The sequence below is a fragment of the Podarcis bocagei genome (assembly GCF_964188305.1).
Source record: "Podarcis bocagei genome assembly, chromosome: 11".
NCBI classification, from domain to species: Eukaryota; Metazoa; Chordata; class Lepidosauria; order Squamata; family Lacertidae; genus Podarcis; species Podarcis bocagei.
In genome coordinates, this window is record NC_138136.1 from 15,792,289 (window position 1) to 15,810,297 (window position 18,009).

Genomic DNA, 18,009 nt, shown 5'->3' on the forward strand with positions numbered 1-18,009 from the left:
TGTAATTGATGTAATTGATGACTCTCCACTACCCCATTTGCATGGCATGGTTTAAACCACTGAGCCTCTTGGGCTTGCTGATTGGAAGGTCGCCGGTTCGAATCCATGCAATGGGGTGAGCTCCTGTTGCTCTGTCCCAGCTCCTGTCAACCTAGCAGTTCAAAAGCATATCAGCACGAGTTGATAAAATAGGTACCGCTGGGTTGGGAAGGTAAACGGCATTTCCGTGCACTCTGGTTTCCGTCACGGTGTTCCAGAAGCGGTTTAGTTATGCTGGACACATGACCCGGAAAGCTGTCTGTGGACAAACGCTGGCTCCCTCGGCCTGAAAGTGAGAAGAGCGCTGCCACTCCATAGTTGCCTTTGACTGGACTTAACCAGTCCAGGGGTCCTTCACCTTTGCCTACCTTTGCATCAAAATAAATGTAGAATAATGTAACATCTATGTAAAATTCCCCCACCGTGGGCAGCGAGACAAATGGCATAGTTTTTGTTAGAAGCCGAATTGCAGCACAAGAGAGACAGTGCTGCATGCAATGAACATTGGTGAGAATGGAAATTGGTGCCTTCTTACATCCCTGGCCTCCTGCCAACCTAGCAGTTTGAAAGCACGTCAAAGTGCAAGTAGATAAATAGGTACCGCTCCAGCAGGAAGGTAAACGGCATTTCCGTGGGCTGCTCTGGTTCGCCAGAAGCGGCTTAGTAATGCTGGCCACATGACCTGGAAGCTGTACGCTGGCTCCCTTGGCCAATAAAGCGAGATGAGCGCCGCAACCCCAGAGTCGGCCACGACTGGACCTAATGGTCAGGGGTCCCTTTACCTTTTACATCTCTGGCAGGGAACATCTCGTGGTTGGGGAGCAGGGGGAAAGTTCTGTTGTTCAGTGTGTGTCTGCAGGTTAGGTCCAAGTGCGAGGTGGAGCTAGTGGGTTATATAAGGGGTGCAGGGGTCATGTTTTTGTTTGCCCTCTTGCCCTGGGCAAGATAACTCACTCGAATCAGTTCGATCATGTTTCCTTCTCTGCTGAGGTCTGTAATTTAAATGTCACTCTGGTCCACCCATGTATTGTGCTCTGCCTCTTTTTATTACCTGTTCTGGTTGCAGATGAATCTTAAAACATTGCGGCATAAACCAAAGACTGCCACTCCTTATGAATCGGCTCTCCGAGGAAGAGAGGCAAGAGATGTCTCCTTTACCACTGTAACTAGCTCCAAAACCCACGGCATGGTAGAGCTCTGCGATATGGAAAAAGCAGTAAGGACAGACCTCTCCACACCCTAGTTTTCGGCTTGCAGTGTACATTCTGCATTCAAACTTCCTGAAATGGTGGACCAAAAGCAAATTGAAGGATTACTCAAGGATTTACTGACTGTATTTGTACAGGAGTGGCAGCTAGCGAGAATTCTGTATATGAACGAGCCAAATGCCCTCCTTAGCCTTGCTGAGGCAAATCGAAGCTCTTGATTAAAAGCTCGCATCTTTATAGCAAGAAATGGCATCAAATATATATAGAGAGAAAGTATAAGGTATAAATATTAAGTGGTTTATCTGTTGTCAGCACAATCCTATGCCTTTATAGCAAGAGATGGCATCAAATAGAGATAGAGAAAGTATAAGGTACAAATATTAAATGGTTTATCCGTTGTCAGCACAATCCTATGTCTGATAGCAGAAATCCCACAGAATTGCTGCCTGCCCCTTGGCTGCACAGATTCAAAGTCCTAGACTTTAATAAATATAATAACCATGTTTATGGCACTCAGCTGATAAATGTAGGGGAACATAAGTAGCCAGAAAGAGCAAATGTGAAACATTATCGAAGGACTAAGGCATTATCTTAATTTCCCTAAATAATTACTGTCGTACCTTGGTTGACGAACGCCTTGCGACTCGAACGTTTTGGCTCCCAAACGCCGCAAACCTGGAAGTGAGTGTTCCAGTTTGCGAACATTCTTTGTAACCTGAACATCCTACACAGCTTCTGCGGCTTCCGGTTGGCTGCAGGAGCTTCCTGCAGCCAATTGAAAGCCACGCTTTGGTTTCTGAACGTTTTGGAAGTCGAACGGACTTCCGGAATGGAGTCTATTCAGCTTCTGAGGTATGACTGTACTAGGTAAATCCCCTCAAATAGAGCCTTCCCAGGATGATGTTACTTCTGTGTCAAGACATATTTAAATATCTGCTCGTTTTATGACACTTTTGCCTCGGTGATGGCATAATATATTTTTATGACATATTATCTGAAGACAGCAGTGTTTGAAGGCAACGTTCAAAGTTTCCAAGTAGACTGATTTCAGCCGGTCCGAAGCGGTACATCTGTTTTTATGCCTTTCGTAATATGTAGCTAGGTAAGTGCATAAGGACAAGTCCTGCTGAATCAGGCGAATGGCATCCTGACTTCACAGTGGCCAAGCAGATGCCTCTTTTGATAAACCCATAAGCAGGATCTGATGCCCCACACACTTCCTTTTCCCGTGGCTTCCAGAAACTAGCATTCAGAAGCATCAAAGGGACGGACACCAAAAGTGTGTTTGTCTCCCTTTCTTTTTTTGCTGACTTTTGACCATGGAAGGGTCAAGTTGCCAAGGGTTTTATTGTGTTATTATGCATTCTAGTTGTTGTTGTTGTTTAGTCGTTTAATTGTGTCTGACTTTTCGTGACCCCATGGACCAGAGCAGGCTAGGCACTCCTGTCTTCCACTGCCTCCCGCAGTTTGGTCAAACTCATGCTGGTAGCTTCCAGAACACTGTCCAACCATTTCGTCCTCTGTCATCCCCTTCTCCTTGTGCCCTCCATCTTTCCCAACATCAGGGTCTTTTCCAGGGAGTCTTCTCTTCTCATGAGGTTCCCAAAGTATTAGAGCCTCAGCTTCATGATCTGTCCTTCTAGTGAGCACTCAGGGCTGATTTCCTTAAAAATGGATAGGTTGCAGTCCATGGGACTCTCAAGAATCTCCTCCAGCACCATAATTCAAAAGCATCAATTCTTCAGCGATCAGCCTTTTTTTAGTGATGTATGGAAGTGAGAGCTTGACCATGCATTTGAGTACCACCGAGTAACAAACACGAACAATTGACCAGAGTGCAAACTGTTCCCTTCTCTATATTTTCTAAGCAGTTGGTCCTTACCTCCCCCCCCCGACCTGGCCACAGTGATCCATGCGACGGTCACCTCTAGGCTTGATTACTGTAACTCGCTCTACGTGGGGCTGCCCTTGAAACTGTCACAGAAACTCCAGCGGGTGCAGAATGCTGCAGTGAGGCTCCTCAACGGGGTTCTTGCCATGGGAGCATATTCACCCAGTACTCTACCAGCTGCAATGGCACCCAGTGGAGTATAGGGTCAGGTTTAAGGTGCTGGTTTTGACCTTTAAAGCCCTTTGTGGCTTAGGGCCCTTGTATTTACAGGACCGCCTCTCCTGGTATGCCCTGCAGAGGACCTTAAGGTCCATGAAAAATAATAGTTTAGAGGTCCTGGGCCCTAAGGAAGTCAGATTATCCTCCACCAGGGCCAGGGCCTTCTCAGTGCTGGCTCCGACCTGGTGGAATGCTCTGTCCTATGAGACCAGGGCCCTGCAGGATTTAACTTCCTTCCGCAAGGCCTGTAAGACAGAGCTATTCCGCCTGGCTTTCAATTTGAACTTAGCCTGATCTTTTATTCCCCTTCCTTCCCTCCCTCTCCCCTTTTTATGAAGATTACCCGCTCTGGGATCCCACAGCTAATTCTCCCCTGGTCTCCTTGCTGGTCCAAATAGGACTAACTTAGCCAGCTAGCCCTGCTGATCATCTAATGTTTATTGGATGGATTTTCTCCCTAAATTGATTTTTGAATTCTGAATTTACTGTTATTCACGTCTTATACTGTATTTTATGCTGTTTCTTGTTGCATTAATTAAGTGTTTAAATTTGTTGTTAGCCGCCCTGAGCCTGGTTTTCTGAACCGGGAAGGGCAGGGTATAAATAAAATATTTATTATTATTATTATTATTATTATTATTATTATTATTATTATTATCCATTGTGCCACATTGGTATTCAGTTTGACACACAGATGAATCTTGGAAAAATTAAGTTGTGAAATAATTCACCTCCCTGATAAAATACCAATCTGTTTTTCGTACTATTATAACATTGTGGCCTCAGGCATTATGCTGGCGAGGCAAGGGTTATGCCTAATTCTACACATTTATTTCAGGCTAACGTTCAGCATAGGTTGCAGCCTCCAGTTCTTTCACTTTTATATTGGAAAGACCCATTTTCTACATATCTGTGACTACCACAAAGGAGAGAGTTAATTTTTAATTTTTCACTTGGCAGCACATTCAAATTATTGCCTTCCCATCTCCTGCTAAGCACTGGCAAGATGCCTTCTCAATGGAAAATTACCTCATCAAATCCTATTATTTAAGAGTACAGGAACTGGCAATTGCCTTAACATTCTTGACCTGCATCTGTTCTATCTATCTTGTCAAAGCTCAGCACAGTTGTTTAGGGAGAGTGGATATAGTCCCCTGCTGAAATAAACTTGCTTAAGCGAGGTTGCATTTTGCTCCTTGCTTATCCTACTTTTCTATTAAAAAAACAATCAAGCCTAGTAATATAAATAATAAACCCATGCAACTAGCTTAAGGGGGAAAAAAGCAGTTATAAACAGAACAGCCTAGCTGACAAATGTTTTATAATGATAGCAGTAGTACCCTAAAAACACTGATTGGAAAATAAAAATTGATGTTAACCACGAAAAAGCAAACAGAGAATGGAAGTGTGGGGTGGACCCTTCTGAGGAGAACATCATGCTAATCAGTTAGGGACGAATCCTGTGGTCCCTGGAAGGATGGTTGAAGGACCCAAGGATGCAGCAGTAGAGCTGCTAAATAATAATAATAATAATAATAATAATAATAATAATAATAATAATAATAATAAAATTATTTACAGCCTGCCCATCTGGCTGGGTTTCCTCAGCCACTCTGGGCGGCTTCCAACAATAGATTAAAAATACATTAAAACACCAGTCATTAAAAACTTCCCTAAATGGAAAGAGAGCTGTCCGCTGTCAGGATTGTCCATCTATTTTATTTATTTTTATTTATTGGATTTATATCCAGTTCCTCTCGGAAGTACAGTGGTACCTCTGGGTGTGAACGGGATCCGTTCTGGAGCCCCGTTCGCATCCTGAGTAGAACGCAACCTGCGACTGCGCGTGTCGCGATTCGCTTCTGTGCATGCGCGTGACATCATTTTGAGCGTCTGCGCGAGCGGCGAAACCCGGAAGTAATGCGTTCTGTTACTTCCGGGTCACCACGGAGCGTAACCTGAAAATGCTCAGCCTGAAGCGTACTTAACCCAAAGTATGACTGTAATAAGAAACAGAAGCCCACATGCTCTGGATAAAACATAGTGACCGCCGTCGAAAGCTTTCCCTTGTAATTCTCTTTTCTTTTGGTTTTGAAATTGCTTTTGTGGGTCTTTGGACACCGAAATAAAGAATGCATGTATATACATCAAAAGATCTCAGGCCAGTCCACAAGATAAAAATACAATAAAAAAGCACAAGTAAGGAGTTAAAACAGAAACAACAAAACAATAACCTTCAGGAAAAAACTTTCCGACAGTCAGAGCTGTTCGACAGTGGAACAGTCTCTCTCGGGAGGTTGTGGACTCTCCTCCTTCAGAGGTTTCTAAGCAGAGGTTGGATGACCATCTGCCATGGGTGCTTTAGCTGAGATTCCTACATTGCAGGGGGTTGGACTAGATGACCGTTGGGTCCCTTCCAACTCTATGACTCCCCTCCCACAAACACCTTTTTTAAAGTGAGAAATGGTCCAATTTTATTACAAAGCCTTTTCTTCAAAGAAATGAAAATTAAAAAGTTATTTTTTTAAAAAAAACCCCACAATATTATTATTATTATTATTATTATTATTATTATTATTATTATTATTAATCATTTATTATTTATACCCCAGCCACTCAAGGCGGCTCCCAATAGAATATTAAAAACACGATAAAATATCAAACATTAAAATACTTTTTGTATTTATTATTATTAATAATAATAATAATAATAATAATAATAATAATAATAATAATAATAAAAAGACACAAATACAAGGATCAGATCACATCGAAAATACAGTGGTGCCCTGCAAAACGAATGCCTCGCAAGACGAAAAACTCGCTAGACGAAAGGGTTTTGCATTTTTTGAGTCGTTCCACAAGACGAATTTCCCTATGGGCTTGCTTTGCAAGACGAAATGTCTTGCGAGTTCTTGCGAGTTTGTTTCCTTTTTCTTAAAGCCGCTAAGCCGTTAATAGCCGCTAAGCTCCTAATAGCCGTGCTTCGCAAGACGAAAAAACCGCAAGACAAAGAGACTCGCGGGACGGATTAATTTCGTTTTGCGAGGCACCACTGTATGAGATTACGCTTCTGACCATTTCCCCCTCAGTTGCCTGCCTGTTGTGATGTACCTGAAAGATCATCTCGCACCAATTAATCATTGTGCTCTTCAGGTACCATTTATCAGGTCTACTCTGTACAATATAGGAATCAGGGCAGCCTTTCAGCAGATCTCTTTCCCAGTCTGCATCTCTATTGCAATTGCTTTTAGTTGCTGCACAGCTATCGAAGGTCAGCATCAGAGACATTTCTGAAGCATCTTGTGACCTGTAATATCGCTCCAAGTCGTGGCTGATGCAACTCACTTCCATCTAGACCATGGGTAGGCAAACTAAGGCCCAGGGGCCGGATCCGGCCCAATCGCCTTCAAAATCCGGCCCGTGGATGGTTCGGGAATCAGCGTGTTTTTACATGAGTAGAATGTGTCCTTTTATTTAAAATGCATCTCTGGGTTATTTGTGGGGCATAGGAATTCATTCATTTTATTTTTCAAAATATAGTCCGGCCCCCCACAAGGTCTGAGGAACAGTGGACCGGCCCCCTGCTGAAAAAGTTTGCTGACCCCCGATCTAGGTCCTACCTAATCAGTCCATGTTTACCTTGAGCTGAGCAACTGATGTCAACACCTGTTACCTCCTAGTGCCAGTACGTAAGCAGTAAAAATATGTGATACCAATTAATTATTTCTGTGGGTGCGGCAACAGGGTATAATTTTAAGGCTTGACAGCCAAACCCAATATTGGAATCTGAGTTTCGATATGAGCGTTGTCATATTACAAATGCCAGAAGAGAGACTGGGGTCAAAATACTTGATGGCAACCAAGTTTTGAAACACCTCAGTTTCCAAGTTGTGCTGCCCAGTTTGTGGAACTGAGTGCCATATGGAGATCTGGGGAGCACCAACAATGGGGTACTTTTGCAAATAGCCATAGATATTTCAGTTTACCCCAGCATTTTCAGACTGTTGATACTGATTTTTGTTGTTCTGGCTGCTGCTGCTGTTGGGATGATGTGACTGTTTGGATGTTTTAACTAGTTATTTATTGATTTTCATGGTTTTGTGCATACTGTGAACTGCTTTGAGATTTTTAAGCAAATAATGACAATAAAGAAATAGAGATCTACATAAAAACAACAATAAATGCCAGAAAAGGCAAATCTTACTGGTCGTGAACAGTAAGAAAAAGCAGAGCAGAATGCCATCATAGGTACAGTGGTACCTCACGTTACATATGCTTCAGGTTACATACGCTTCAGGTTACACACTCCACTAACCCAGAAATAGTGTTTCAGGTTAAGAACTTTGCTTCAGGATAAGAACTGAAATCGGGCTCTGGTGGCACGGAAGCAGGAGGCCCCATTAGCTAAAGTGGTGCTTCAGGTTAAGAACAGTTTCCGGTTAAGAACGGACCTCTGGAACGAATTAAGTACAGTTTCAGGTTAAGAACAGACCTCCGGAACAAATTAAGTACTTAACCCGAGGTATCACTGTAGTTGATAGAGAATATGGCGGCGCAAATTAAGCAATGTTTTCATTTTGGAAGGGTTCAAGGAGAGTAGCAAACCCAGCACAACTACCACCAGTCACATGTATTTAGTGCGGCAGCTGCAAGTAATCTACCAGGTGCATCTACTTCCAGCTACAAAGGTGGTCCACAGTAAACCTTATCAATAAAACCTCATTCTTATGAGACTGCCCTCCAAGATATGGGCCAGAAAAATAATGATATCCTGGTTTATGAAATGTATTGTGAGGTGGGCTTCAGAAGGCCTCCTCTGTTTGCAGAAGAGAACATGGGTGGGGTTCTGTTGTCTTCCTTGGTTTCCAACGCAGTGGGTTGCTGCTGCTTACCAAGACAGAGAAGGGCCAGGCATTGGGAGCTCAGTAAAATCCATCATGGCAGGAGCTTCAGGCTGGCATCGCTGCCATACACCACAGATCTTTCCCTGTGCCCTGCTTCTTGGGAAACAGAGGAGTGCCATCTGCACTGCCTCATTGGTCACAACATTTGGTCTAAAGGCCAAACTACCTAGGATCCTATAATTGTAGAGTTGGAAAGGACCCTCAGGGTCATCTCTGTAGTGGCACCCACCCTGTGGAATGCCCTTCTGTCAGATGTCAAGGAGATAAATATATACAACTTTCAGAAGACATCTGAATGCAGCCCTGTATAAGGAAGTTTTTCTTTTTAATGTTTAATGTCATGTTTTTTTAAAATAATCTTTATTAATTTAAATTACACACATGCACAAAGAATTTACAATCTCATACTACAAAAAGAAAATTAAAGAAAAAACAATTAAGAAAAAAGAAAATACAGAAAAAAGCAGATTTACGTGCATAAAAAAACTTAATCATCCTAATTAATACTTAAATAAACACTTAAATAAGACTTATGACAAAGTGAGTCTTCCAGTCATTCTCATTGTACTGTTTATACTGTCGTTGCTTTTTTCGCAGTTTTATATTCTTTAATATTGTTCCCGTCTACTCCACAAACGGTATTTGTTGTGTTTACAAGTATCACTCAAGTTCTGCTAATATGGTGTGGTTGGTACAATATGATCCTATATAATCCTTAATTATTCTCCATTGTCCAAATATTTTCTGGTTCAATACTCCTCTAACTCTTCCCATCAGTTTTGCTAGTTGTAAATATTCTAACATAATGTCTTACGTTTTTATAGATGATAGAAGCCACCCACAGTCGCTGGGGCAACCCTGTCAGATGGGCAGGGTACAGATAAAAAAACTATCATTATTTAGTCCAACCCCCTGCAATGCAGGAATCTCCGCTAAAGCATCCATGACAGATGACCATCCAACCTCTGCTTAAAAACCTCTGAGGAAGGTGAGTCCATCACCTCCCAAGAGAGACCGTTCCACTGTTGAACAGCTCTTTCTGTTGGACTTCCTGATGTTTAGTTAGAATTTCTTTTCTTGTAACTTGAAGCCATTGGTTGGAGTCCTACCCTCCAGAGTAGGAGAAAACAAGCTTGCTCCCTCCATCATGTGACAGCCCTTAAGATATCTGAAGGCTATCCTATCTCCTCTCAGTCTCCTCTTCTCCAGGCTCAACATACCCAGCTCCTTCAACCGTTCCTCATAAGGCTTAGTTTCCAGACCCTTGATCATCTTGGCTGCCCTCCTCTGCACACATTCCAGCTTGTCAACATCCTTCTTAAATTGTGGTGCCCAGAACTGGACACAGTATCCCAGGTGTGGGATTCTCTGAGTGGAATTGTCAATGCACTTTATACAAGGAAATTGAGAGATATAGAGTTGTGTTTAAATAGGGCGGTAGCTTTTTTTAAACCAAAGAAGTCTACACGCTATTATCTAGAAGCGTCTTTTGTCTGCTTCTGCTAGGGCTCATGCAGTTTGTTTAAAGTGCAACACACCTGCAAGCTTAAATACATAACGACTGACTTAGTGTCCAGATCTTGACATTGCACAATATCCTTACCTAACATGTTTGCTCCCATTTGGACTTACCTTTGCTGGAATGTTGCCATGTAGGACAAAGGCCACTTTCTACACCCAGTCTTGGTTTGCTCAAGAGCAGCAAAATGACATCTTGGAAATCCACAATGTGACTTGCATGTGACTTGCATCAGTATGGTAAAACCCAGTCAGGTGCAAGGGATCTTGGGTTTCAATGATGGGAAGGCAATAGCATGAAAAGAAACATGGCTCCCAGGCGAACTCTGTTCCACCTGCAGCCTTTGTGTGACTCAACCTATTTTTAAAAAATTAACTTAAAAATTATGTGCCAAGAAGAGCCAAATTCTACAGCTCTGCATAGCTGCCCCCCCCATTAAGCTGATTTACATATCTTTTGCATTACTCATTCTGTCTTTGATGGCCATGGAAGGGGAAACTAGCGAGACTATCGAGTCAGCAGGCATCGGAAATCCTGTTTAAACGTTGTAGTCCAAAACTCTTGTTATTTTACCAGGTGATACCAGCACACTCTCAAGCCTGTCCTGGGATCTTTAGAAATCTGAATTTTTCTCCCAACGCCACATTTCACACCTTTGCTGCAATTACACAGAATCCCAGTGTGCTCACAGCTGCTTGTGAGCAGAAATCCTAGAATTGGAAGGAACCACGAGTCATTTAGTCCAACCCTCTGCAATGCAGTAATCTTTTGCCCAAAGTGGGGTTCAAACCCACAATCCTGAGATTAAAAGTCTCATGCTCTACTGACTGAGCTATCCCAGTAGTCCAGTAACAGTATTTGCAGTATTTGTCTTCGGAAACAATTTCTCTAAAACTCTGGTTACATAAAATTGCCTGGCATATACAGATGACTTTATTTGCATGTAGAATATTACCCAAGGCCTCTATTGCACTTCATATCTCCGTATGACCCAATGCTACAAAATCAAAGAATGGGGTGGGGTGGGGTTGTCCAACTCCCTGCTCCATACAGGAAATCCAGAGCTCAAGCATAGTCAGAGGATGTTTCTTCATCCTCTACTCAACACTTTGCAGTGAGGGAGATCTCATCACCTCCCTAGGAAACTGGACCCATTGATGAACTGCTCTTATCGTGAAAAAGTTTCTCCTAAGCTTCAGCAGAAATCCATCCTCCTGTAACTTAAGCCTCTTAGATCTAGTCCTGTCCTTGGGGGCAGCAGACAGCAAGTCTTTGCCCTCTTCTATATGACAGTCCTTTAGGTATTTGGAGAGTGCTGCTAACATATTCCCACTCTCCTCTTCAAGCTAAGCCTTCTCTGTGCCTCCAATGTTTTCCATAGCGCTGACCACCCTCGGAGCCCGCCTCTGAACCCCTATTTGTCAATATCCTTCTTAAAGTACAGTAGCCTGAACTGGACACAGTACTTCAAATGGCATGAGCAGAATTAAGTAGAACTGTTACACCCCTTCCCTGGAAACTATGGTTCTCTTAAAGCAGGTTTTGATCTCATTGGCCTTTTTTTTTTTTTTTGGGCAGCCATTATCACCCTTCTGTCTCATGTTCAGATTGTGATCAGCTAACCACATGCAGAATTAGCTTCCAGGTTAGACACACTTCAATACATACTCGCACACACACTGCAGTTTTAGAAAGTTTATTTTAAAAATGAATAAGTTACATTTCACAGAAATGATAAGGTAGTCTCTCCACTATGTGAAGAAAACACTGTATTTTATAGATCCGAGTTATTTTAAATAATATTAATATGAACCAACTCATCTGGCTAAAACTAATGAATTACCAGGTTTTTCACTGGTAAGGCACTGTGAAGACAGTAGTATGTGGCAGAATATGGACTATGGATATTCTAGTGGCAAAAAGTGTTGCTATTTGTCCTTCAGTTTCTCAAAAATTTGTTTCCTATGTAAAAGAAGCTTCCATTTTTCTGTCCTATTCTTAGGGTACTTGAAAATTTCTGTAGAATTTCAGTCAATACAGGGTTTTGAGCTAATTTTAAGGATGGTGCATGTGGAATTTTTTTTCATTCCCAGGGAACATTCTTCAGCACTCTGCAGCCTCCCTGGCTGCCTGCACTTATTGATGAAAAAGTCCCATGTGAGGACTTACCTCATGTCTTACCCTGGGCTTTAATTGAAGTGCAGGCACCCAGGAAGGCTGCAGAAGTGCAAACTAGTGTTGAGATGGTTTGCGGACTGAAAGACACTTGCAAACACCTCAAAAGTAAGGTAAGCACATCCGAAGCCTGTACCCTTCTCCCAAAAGTATTTCATCAAAATTTCTTTCATCCATTTGGAAATGTCCTAATGCAATTCCTTTTCGTATTGATGGGAAATGGTTGGAATAAATGCAGGAGAAATTGCCAACACAGCACTAAAAATAATGGTTCCATCGTAGATCAAAATACCATGGAGTTACCATTAATAATAATAATAATAATAATAGAATTTATACACCATCACATAATCTTTGAGAATTTGTAATCACTAGCTAGCCATTCTTCCAACAGAGTGAATGAAAGCAACACAATTGAATGACAGATTGCAATCCTCAAACCTAGTAACACATGTACCTAGAGTCAATATGATTTAATTTTTTTTTTAAAAAAACCCTTCCTTTGGAGTACTTCAAGTGCATTTTCAAAAATAAATACGGTAATTAGGTGTCAGATATCCTGATACAGAAATTAAGTACATGAAAGCAATTATTAATTTAGGTATCTGCAGACCAGTTAAATGGGCTAAACTCTGCTGGTATGTTTCTGCTCCAGTAAAATTTATGGGTTAGGCCCAGACCAAGTTTAATGCACCCATCCATCATCTGGACCAACCCTATGCAACTAGGGTTGTCAGCTTTTCAATTAGCCTTGCTAATGAGCCTTCAAGAACATTCTGACTTGTGGGGTGGCCCATTAGCAATGGATGCTCTTTCAGAAAAACTTTACTCATTGCTACATTTCCTTGACAGCAGAATGGCATGCAGAATAGGGCCATTTGGCAAGTCTGCACGGAATGTGTCACCTCCTACTAGTGAAGAACATGAGCAAAGTGGGAACGGTGTTTTGCTCAGCACCTCGCAGAATGAAGCCCATTGGGTCCTGCTGCTTAACACGTCGGTCACGTGCCCAATTTCTGTTTCGGCAAAAAAAGAAAAGTGAAACAAGCTGGGCAATACATGCATGTGAAAGACATAACTTTCCAGACATGATTGTACAGCAAATGTTACATCCGCACCAAGCATTACTCTTAGTCACACAATATTAAGTCTGAAAGTCACACAAAGAAAGTAGAATTCCTGTGGATTTAAGTAATATAACAAAGCACCAAGATCAGTCTTCCCAGTTATTCACAACGTTATAGGTAATAGAAAGGCATCATCCTCTGACTAGAGACACTTTATTGCGCAGATTCAAACTTCCACGGTCAAGTGGAGAGTGAAGTTTTTGGAGTCAGTTGAAGGACATAACACCCTGGCCAGCAGAGTCTGATGTCACATTTAGAGTTGCTTATCAGGAAGGAAACGAAGTACGAATGAAGGTAGCTGGCAATTCATTCGCCATCTTCAAGTAGCTTTTGTAAATTGCTTTGGATCTTTAATAAGGAAAGAAAAATACAAGAGAAAGGATTTGAATAAAACTTGCAGCCACTTGTACAACAGATGAACAGCCCAGTGTCATACGCATTGCTTAACTGGAGTATGTTCTCTGAAGTCAAGGCACTCAATCCAGTCAAATCCAAGCAGCCCGTAAATTAAATTCTATAAACTCTGTAGCAATGGTTTGCACAAACAGTTCTTATCCATCCTCAGGGATGCTTTTAAATGGAGAATCACTGGGGAAAGTATCCTGAGGTCAACTAGCATGCTTCGAGTGCCTCTTCCCCAAGGTCTATGAAGATGCTGTTCGTCTTTGTGTGATGAGTATTTGTTGATGGGCAACAGAAATACCTTAGCAGGTTTCTGTTGTCTGTTTCAGGAGTGAGGAACCTGTGGCCTTTTGAGATGCTGCAACTCACCACTAGTCCTGCTGGCTTGGGCTGATGGAAGCGGAGTCAGCAACATCTCAAGGGCCACAGCCTCCCCATCTCTGGTCTATTGCCTATATACTAGTGAACATATTGCAGAAAAGCAGCAGCAAATAGACGTGTTCTGTGGTTTCTGAACCACGTCATCACGTAACTTTTTGAATTTTGGATGTGGAACTATTCTTGGGGAAGTACAACACCGAACAGAAAAGTACTCAGGGGAAAACCTCTTGGTCTGAATTAACTTGACTGTAACTGAGATTTGTACACTGCAGTGTGAAGAGGCCTCCACACCTAGTTTTAGGCTCCGTTCAATCTCCCTGGTAGAGGTTAGCAAGTTCATTTGTTTCGACTGTTAGCAAATGAACCTAAATGGGTACCATCTGCAGGGAGCAGGAAACTAGACAAGCAAATCTCCTAATAACAAATGGCAGAAATCAAGCCCCTGTCCATTGGAAGTACAACATTGTTTGGGAAACAGAGTGACTGATTAAGGCTTTTCTTTTAAATAGAAAGGCAGGCTTTGCAGTTTGCCATATAAATATGAAGGGCTCGTTTGCACATTGCAAAAGGGCTTAACGTGTTCTGTTCCAGCTGTCCACAAGGGCAAATTTTCTGTCCTCCATAGAAGCCTCAGTGCCATGGTAACGATTAGAAGCTCTGTGGAAGTCTTATGCTGCGTTTTGCTAATGCAAAATCATTCCCACAAAGAGCCCTTTTATAGTGAGCCGTAAGAAATTATGAAAATTATTTGTAAATAAAACTCACAAGAGCTTTGGGAGCTAGGGAAGGTGTGTGACAGGTAAGGATGCAGCTGCAAAGGAAGAATCTAGCCATCTTAAAGTGCACCTGAGATTGTTCCTCGTCAAGCAGGGCTTGTATCTGCCGCCATTTAAGTTGGCACCAAATGCAAGCCCCCTGGGATTAGTGCCACTCGGAGCTGCTATGTGGAGCCAATTCTGGGAAAAAGTGAGACTTGTAAGCCTGATTCCTTTGCACAAATCAGTTTCAAATTCCCTTTGACCACCATGGTTTGAAATCAAGACATATAAGCAAAGGAAAACGCGTTGCCTGTCATGGTGAGATCAGGCGACTGACAGGTAGGCAGCCCTACCACCTGTCAAAGTAGCCTGTGGATCCAGTTCCCCTAACCTTCAGGTAGGAATTTCCCCCACTACTTTGCCAAATGGGCTGGCACAAAAGCAGTGCTAAGGGTTTGGGAATGGTTGTTAAGCACCATGCCACCCTTATAAACATTAATTTCACTTTTCATGCTCATATAGACCAGCAGCTGTTTCTTAGGACAGGAATGGGGAACCTTTTGCCCACCAGATGTTGTTGGACAACAACTCCCATCATCCCTGATTGTTAGCCATGCTGGCTGGGGCTGATGGAAGTTGGAGTCCAACATCACAGGTTCCCCATTCCTCTTCTAGGACTTGGAAGGTCTGGCTACCTTGGGAAACTTTTTTTAAAAACGCATCAATTCTTAGTTACACAGTTCTCTATTAGTCACCTTTTCCAGTTTGATAAGATTAGCTGTTAGCTCCTCAGAGAGACCAACAATGTTAAGAGGCAGTTGAGATCCTAGACCTTCTTTTATTGGATATCTGAAATGGAGAGTAAATGTGGGGAAAGGGAAGCAGAAGACAATTTAAAAATGCACAAAGGAGATGTCTGGAGTTTTGTGAGATAGTGAGGTAAGCAACTAGAATGAGAATGTACAGAAATATAGTACTGGATTAAATTTTACAGTTTTACCTCATGTCAGTTAAAGATCAAACGCCAAAAATAATGTGCACTATGCACATGCAATCGTATACATGTCTATTCAGAAAAAGTCCTATTAAATGCAATGGGAATTACTCTTATTGTAAATGCAGATTTAAAATGACTGCTTGAAGAAGAGAATGAAAGCCTAACTCCAGGGGAGAAACTATGGGATAGATGATGATGAAGCTAGGTCTAGCAGGATGACTATAGTATTAAAAATGGAAAGATAAGGAAGATTCCAACAACAAAATCATTCTTACGCATGGGGATGTGAATCCACATAGGAAGCCATGCTGCCAAGCTGCTCTTCCAGAATGTAGATTTTATATCTCATGTAGAAAGTCGAGAAAATGAGTACACAAACACTGTAGGAGAGGTGGATTGAGGACAAAAAAACACACACTTGATCACCACACACCAAATTGCTGTTACATTCATTTAGCCATGTAACATTATTAGGAATTTAACAGTTAAATTTCCACCCCATTAAGCTGATGTGCCTCAATTTCAGACAGCAAAGCTCAATAGTGCAAAAAGACTTTCAGAGTGACATTGCAGGTATTTTTTCTCAAGTGTTTTCCTTTTGGTAATATAAACTCATCCAGATCTTCACCCTTTACAACAGAGGTGGCTAATGTGGGGTCTTTCAGAATACAGTGTTGGACTAGAACTCCCATCAGCTCTAGCGAGCACAGCCAATGGTCAAGAATGATGGGAGTTGTAGTCCAATGACATCAGGAGGGCAGCAAGGTGGCTATACCTTATTTAAAAGATGCAATGGTGCTTAACCCTCCACTGCTTGCTGCAGCCAGGGAACCAGCTGCTATCACCCCAGAAGACAGCAGAATATATACAGTGAAGCTCTACTACTGTCTACTCCACCAACCTACATATCTGCAACATGGTTTGCAATGTTGTTGGCTGTTTCAATTCACCCATGGTCTTTTAAAATATCTCTCAATCTCCTTTCAGTTAGCTTCCAGGAGTCTGGCAAAATGCTTTTAGAAAATCGCATAAGCCTATTATCCATATAACACAACTCTGAGCAATTTATAAAGGTCACACATTTTTTGCTTCCATTTTCTGCAATGGAAACTTGTACTGTGGAACATATTCAGATTCTTTACTGGTGTGCAGCAAATGTGTGTGTGTGTGTGGGGGGGGGAGAGAATGTGCAAGCCATTTATTTAGCCACAGGAATCCCAGCATTCTGAAAGCATCCCAGATTTAAGCCAGCAAAGTTTCCCAGAGTCTTGCTTTTGCAACCTTGCAGTTTGGGGAATGGGTTATATATACTTACAGAATTGCATAGAGAATAAGTATGTGGTTCACAGTCAAAAACTTCTGGTAATTCACTCTGTAAAGGACTCCAAGGATTCTAGGAGGAGGCGCTATGAGAAGAATAAAATATTTATTGAAGAATCTGAAAATGATACGACCAGACACGCTCCATAAGACAACAACTGCCAAATGACTATAGGGTGCAAGTTGACTGTTGTTGTTGTTTCTTCCTCACTAATTAAAAATATTACAATATGTTAATTCAGGTTATGCTCTGAGGCCACTTAATGAAGGGTAACTGGCTTGGTCTATTATGCAATATGATTATGCTCTAAATCAACTGAGCACATTGTTTAGAGTTAAGCCATCAGCACTGGACACCTTTATACCCAAGGAAGCCTTGATTAAAACCTACAGATTAAATATGTGGTTAATAGACTGATGAGCTAATGTTCTCAGCCATATGTAAGATAGCATTCCAAATTGCAAGTTGATCTGAATGGGATATTATTTAGAACAGTGGGGCAAAGAAAGGAATTCTATAAATATGCAAGGCTATGATTGTACTACATGGAGCGGAACCTGCACAGAGCAAGATCTGGTGTCATAAGTAGACTCCAGCTGTAAACCAAAGGAACACATAGCTGGGAGAAGTTTCCAATTATGGGTGCAGTCTTTGCCCATTCCTTCCTCACTTCCTACCTACAACAGGCATTCTCCCTACCGAAATGCTGATTTTCACCTTTCTGATTTGTATGTCACATTCTATCAGGAGGTTTGCATATGTGATCATCTCCTGCATCTTTCCAGAATTTTGCCTCAAAAATTAAGATCAAATAAAACTGAAAGTCTGTATACATTTTTTTTTGCCACTGTGAGCTGGATCCACAAAAATGTGAGCAGAAGAGAAGCAGCTGCTAGCTTTGTTTGACAAATACTTTAATGTGAGTTAGTGCTATCAGAGGTAGATTCTGTAGCAGTTCTCTGGCTTCTGCTTGGGCAAGAGGTTGCATAAGTTCTTGCACAAGTAGAAGAACACCTGCAGAAGTAATTTCACTCTTCACTCCCAGTGTTCTGCACAATGTGCAAT

At 41.9% G+C, this 18,009-nt stretch overlaps 1 protein-coding gene across 5 annotated transcripts in view; it reads right to left on the reverse strand.

Annotated features, from left to right (window-relative positions):
- Window positions 1-11,463: 11,463 nt before the first annotated feature.
- The window catches only part of GRAMD2B (GRAM domain containing 2B), a 62,107-nt gene continuing 55,561 nt past the window's right edge, over window positions 11,464-18,009 (reverse strand). For all 5 annotated transcript variants that reach the window (XM_081213721.1, XM_081213719.1, XM_081213720.1 and 2 more), the window contains 4 exons: window positions 16,939-17,029; window positions 15,899-16,003; window positions 15,382-15,475; window positions 11,464-13,433 (listed from right to left, as the gene is read on the reverse strand). In XM_081213721.1, coding sequence (XP_081069847.1) covers window positions 13,392-13,433; window positions 15,382-15,475; window positions 15,899-16,003; window positions 16,939-17,029 — 332 coding nt within the window. In that variant the 3' untranslated portion in view covers window positions 11,464-13,391. The remainder of the gene's footprint in view (window positions 13,434-15,381; window positions 15,476-15,898; window positions 16,004-16,938; window positions 17,030-18,009) is intronic.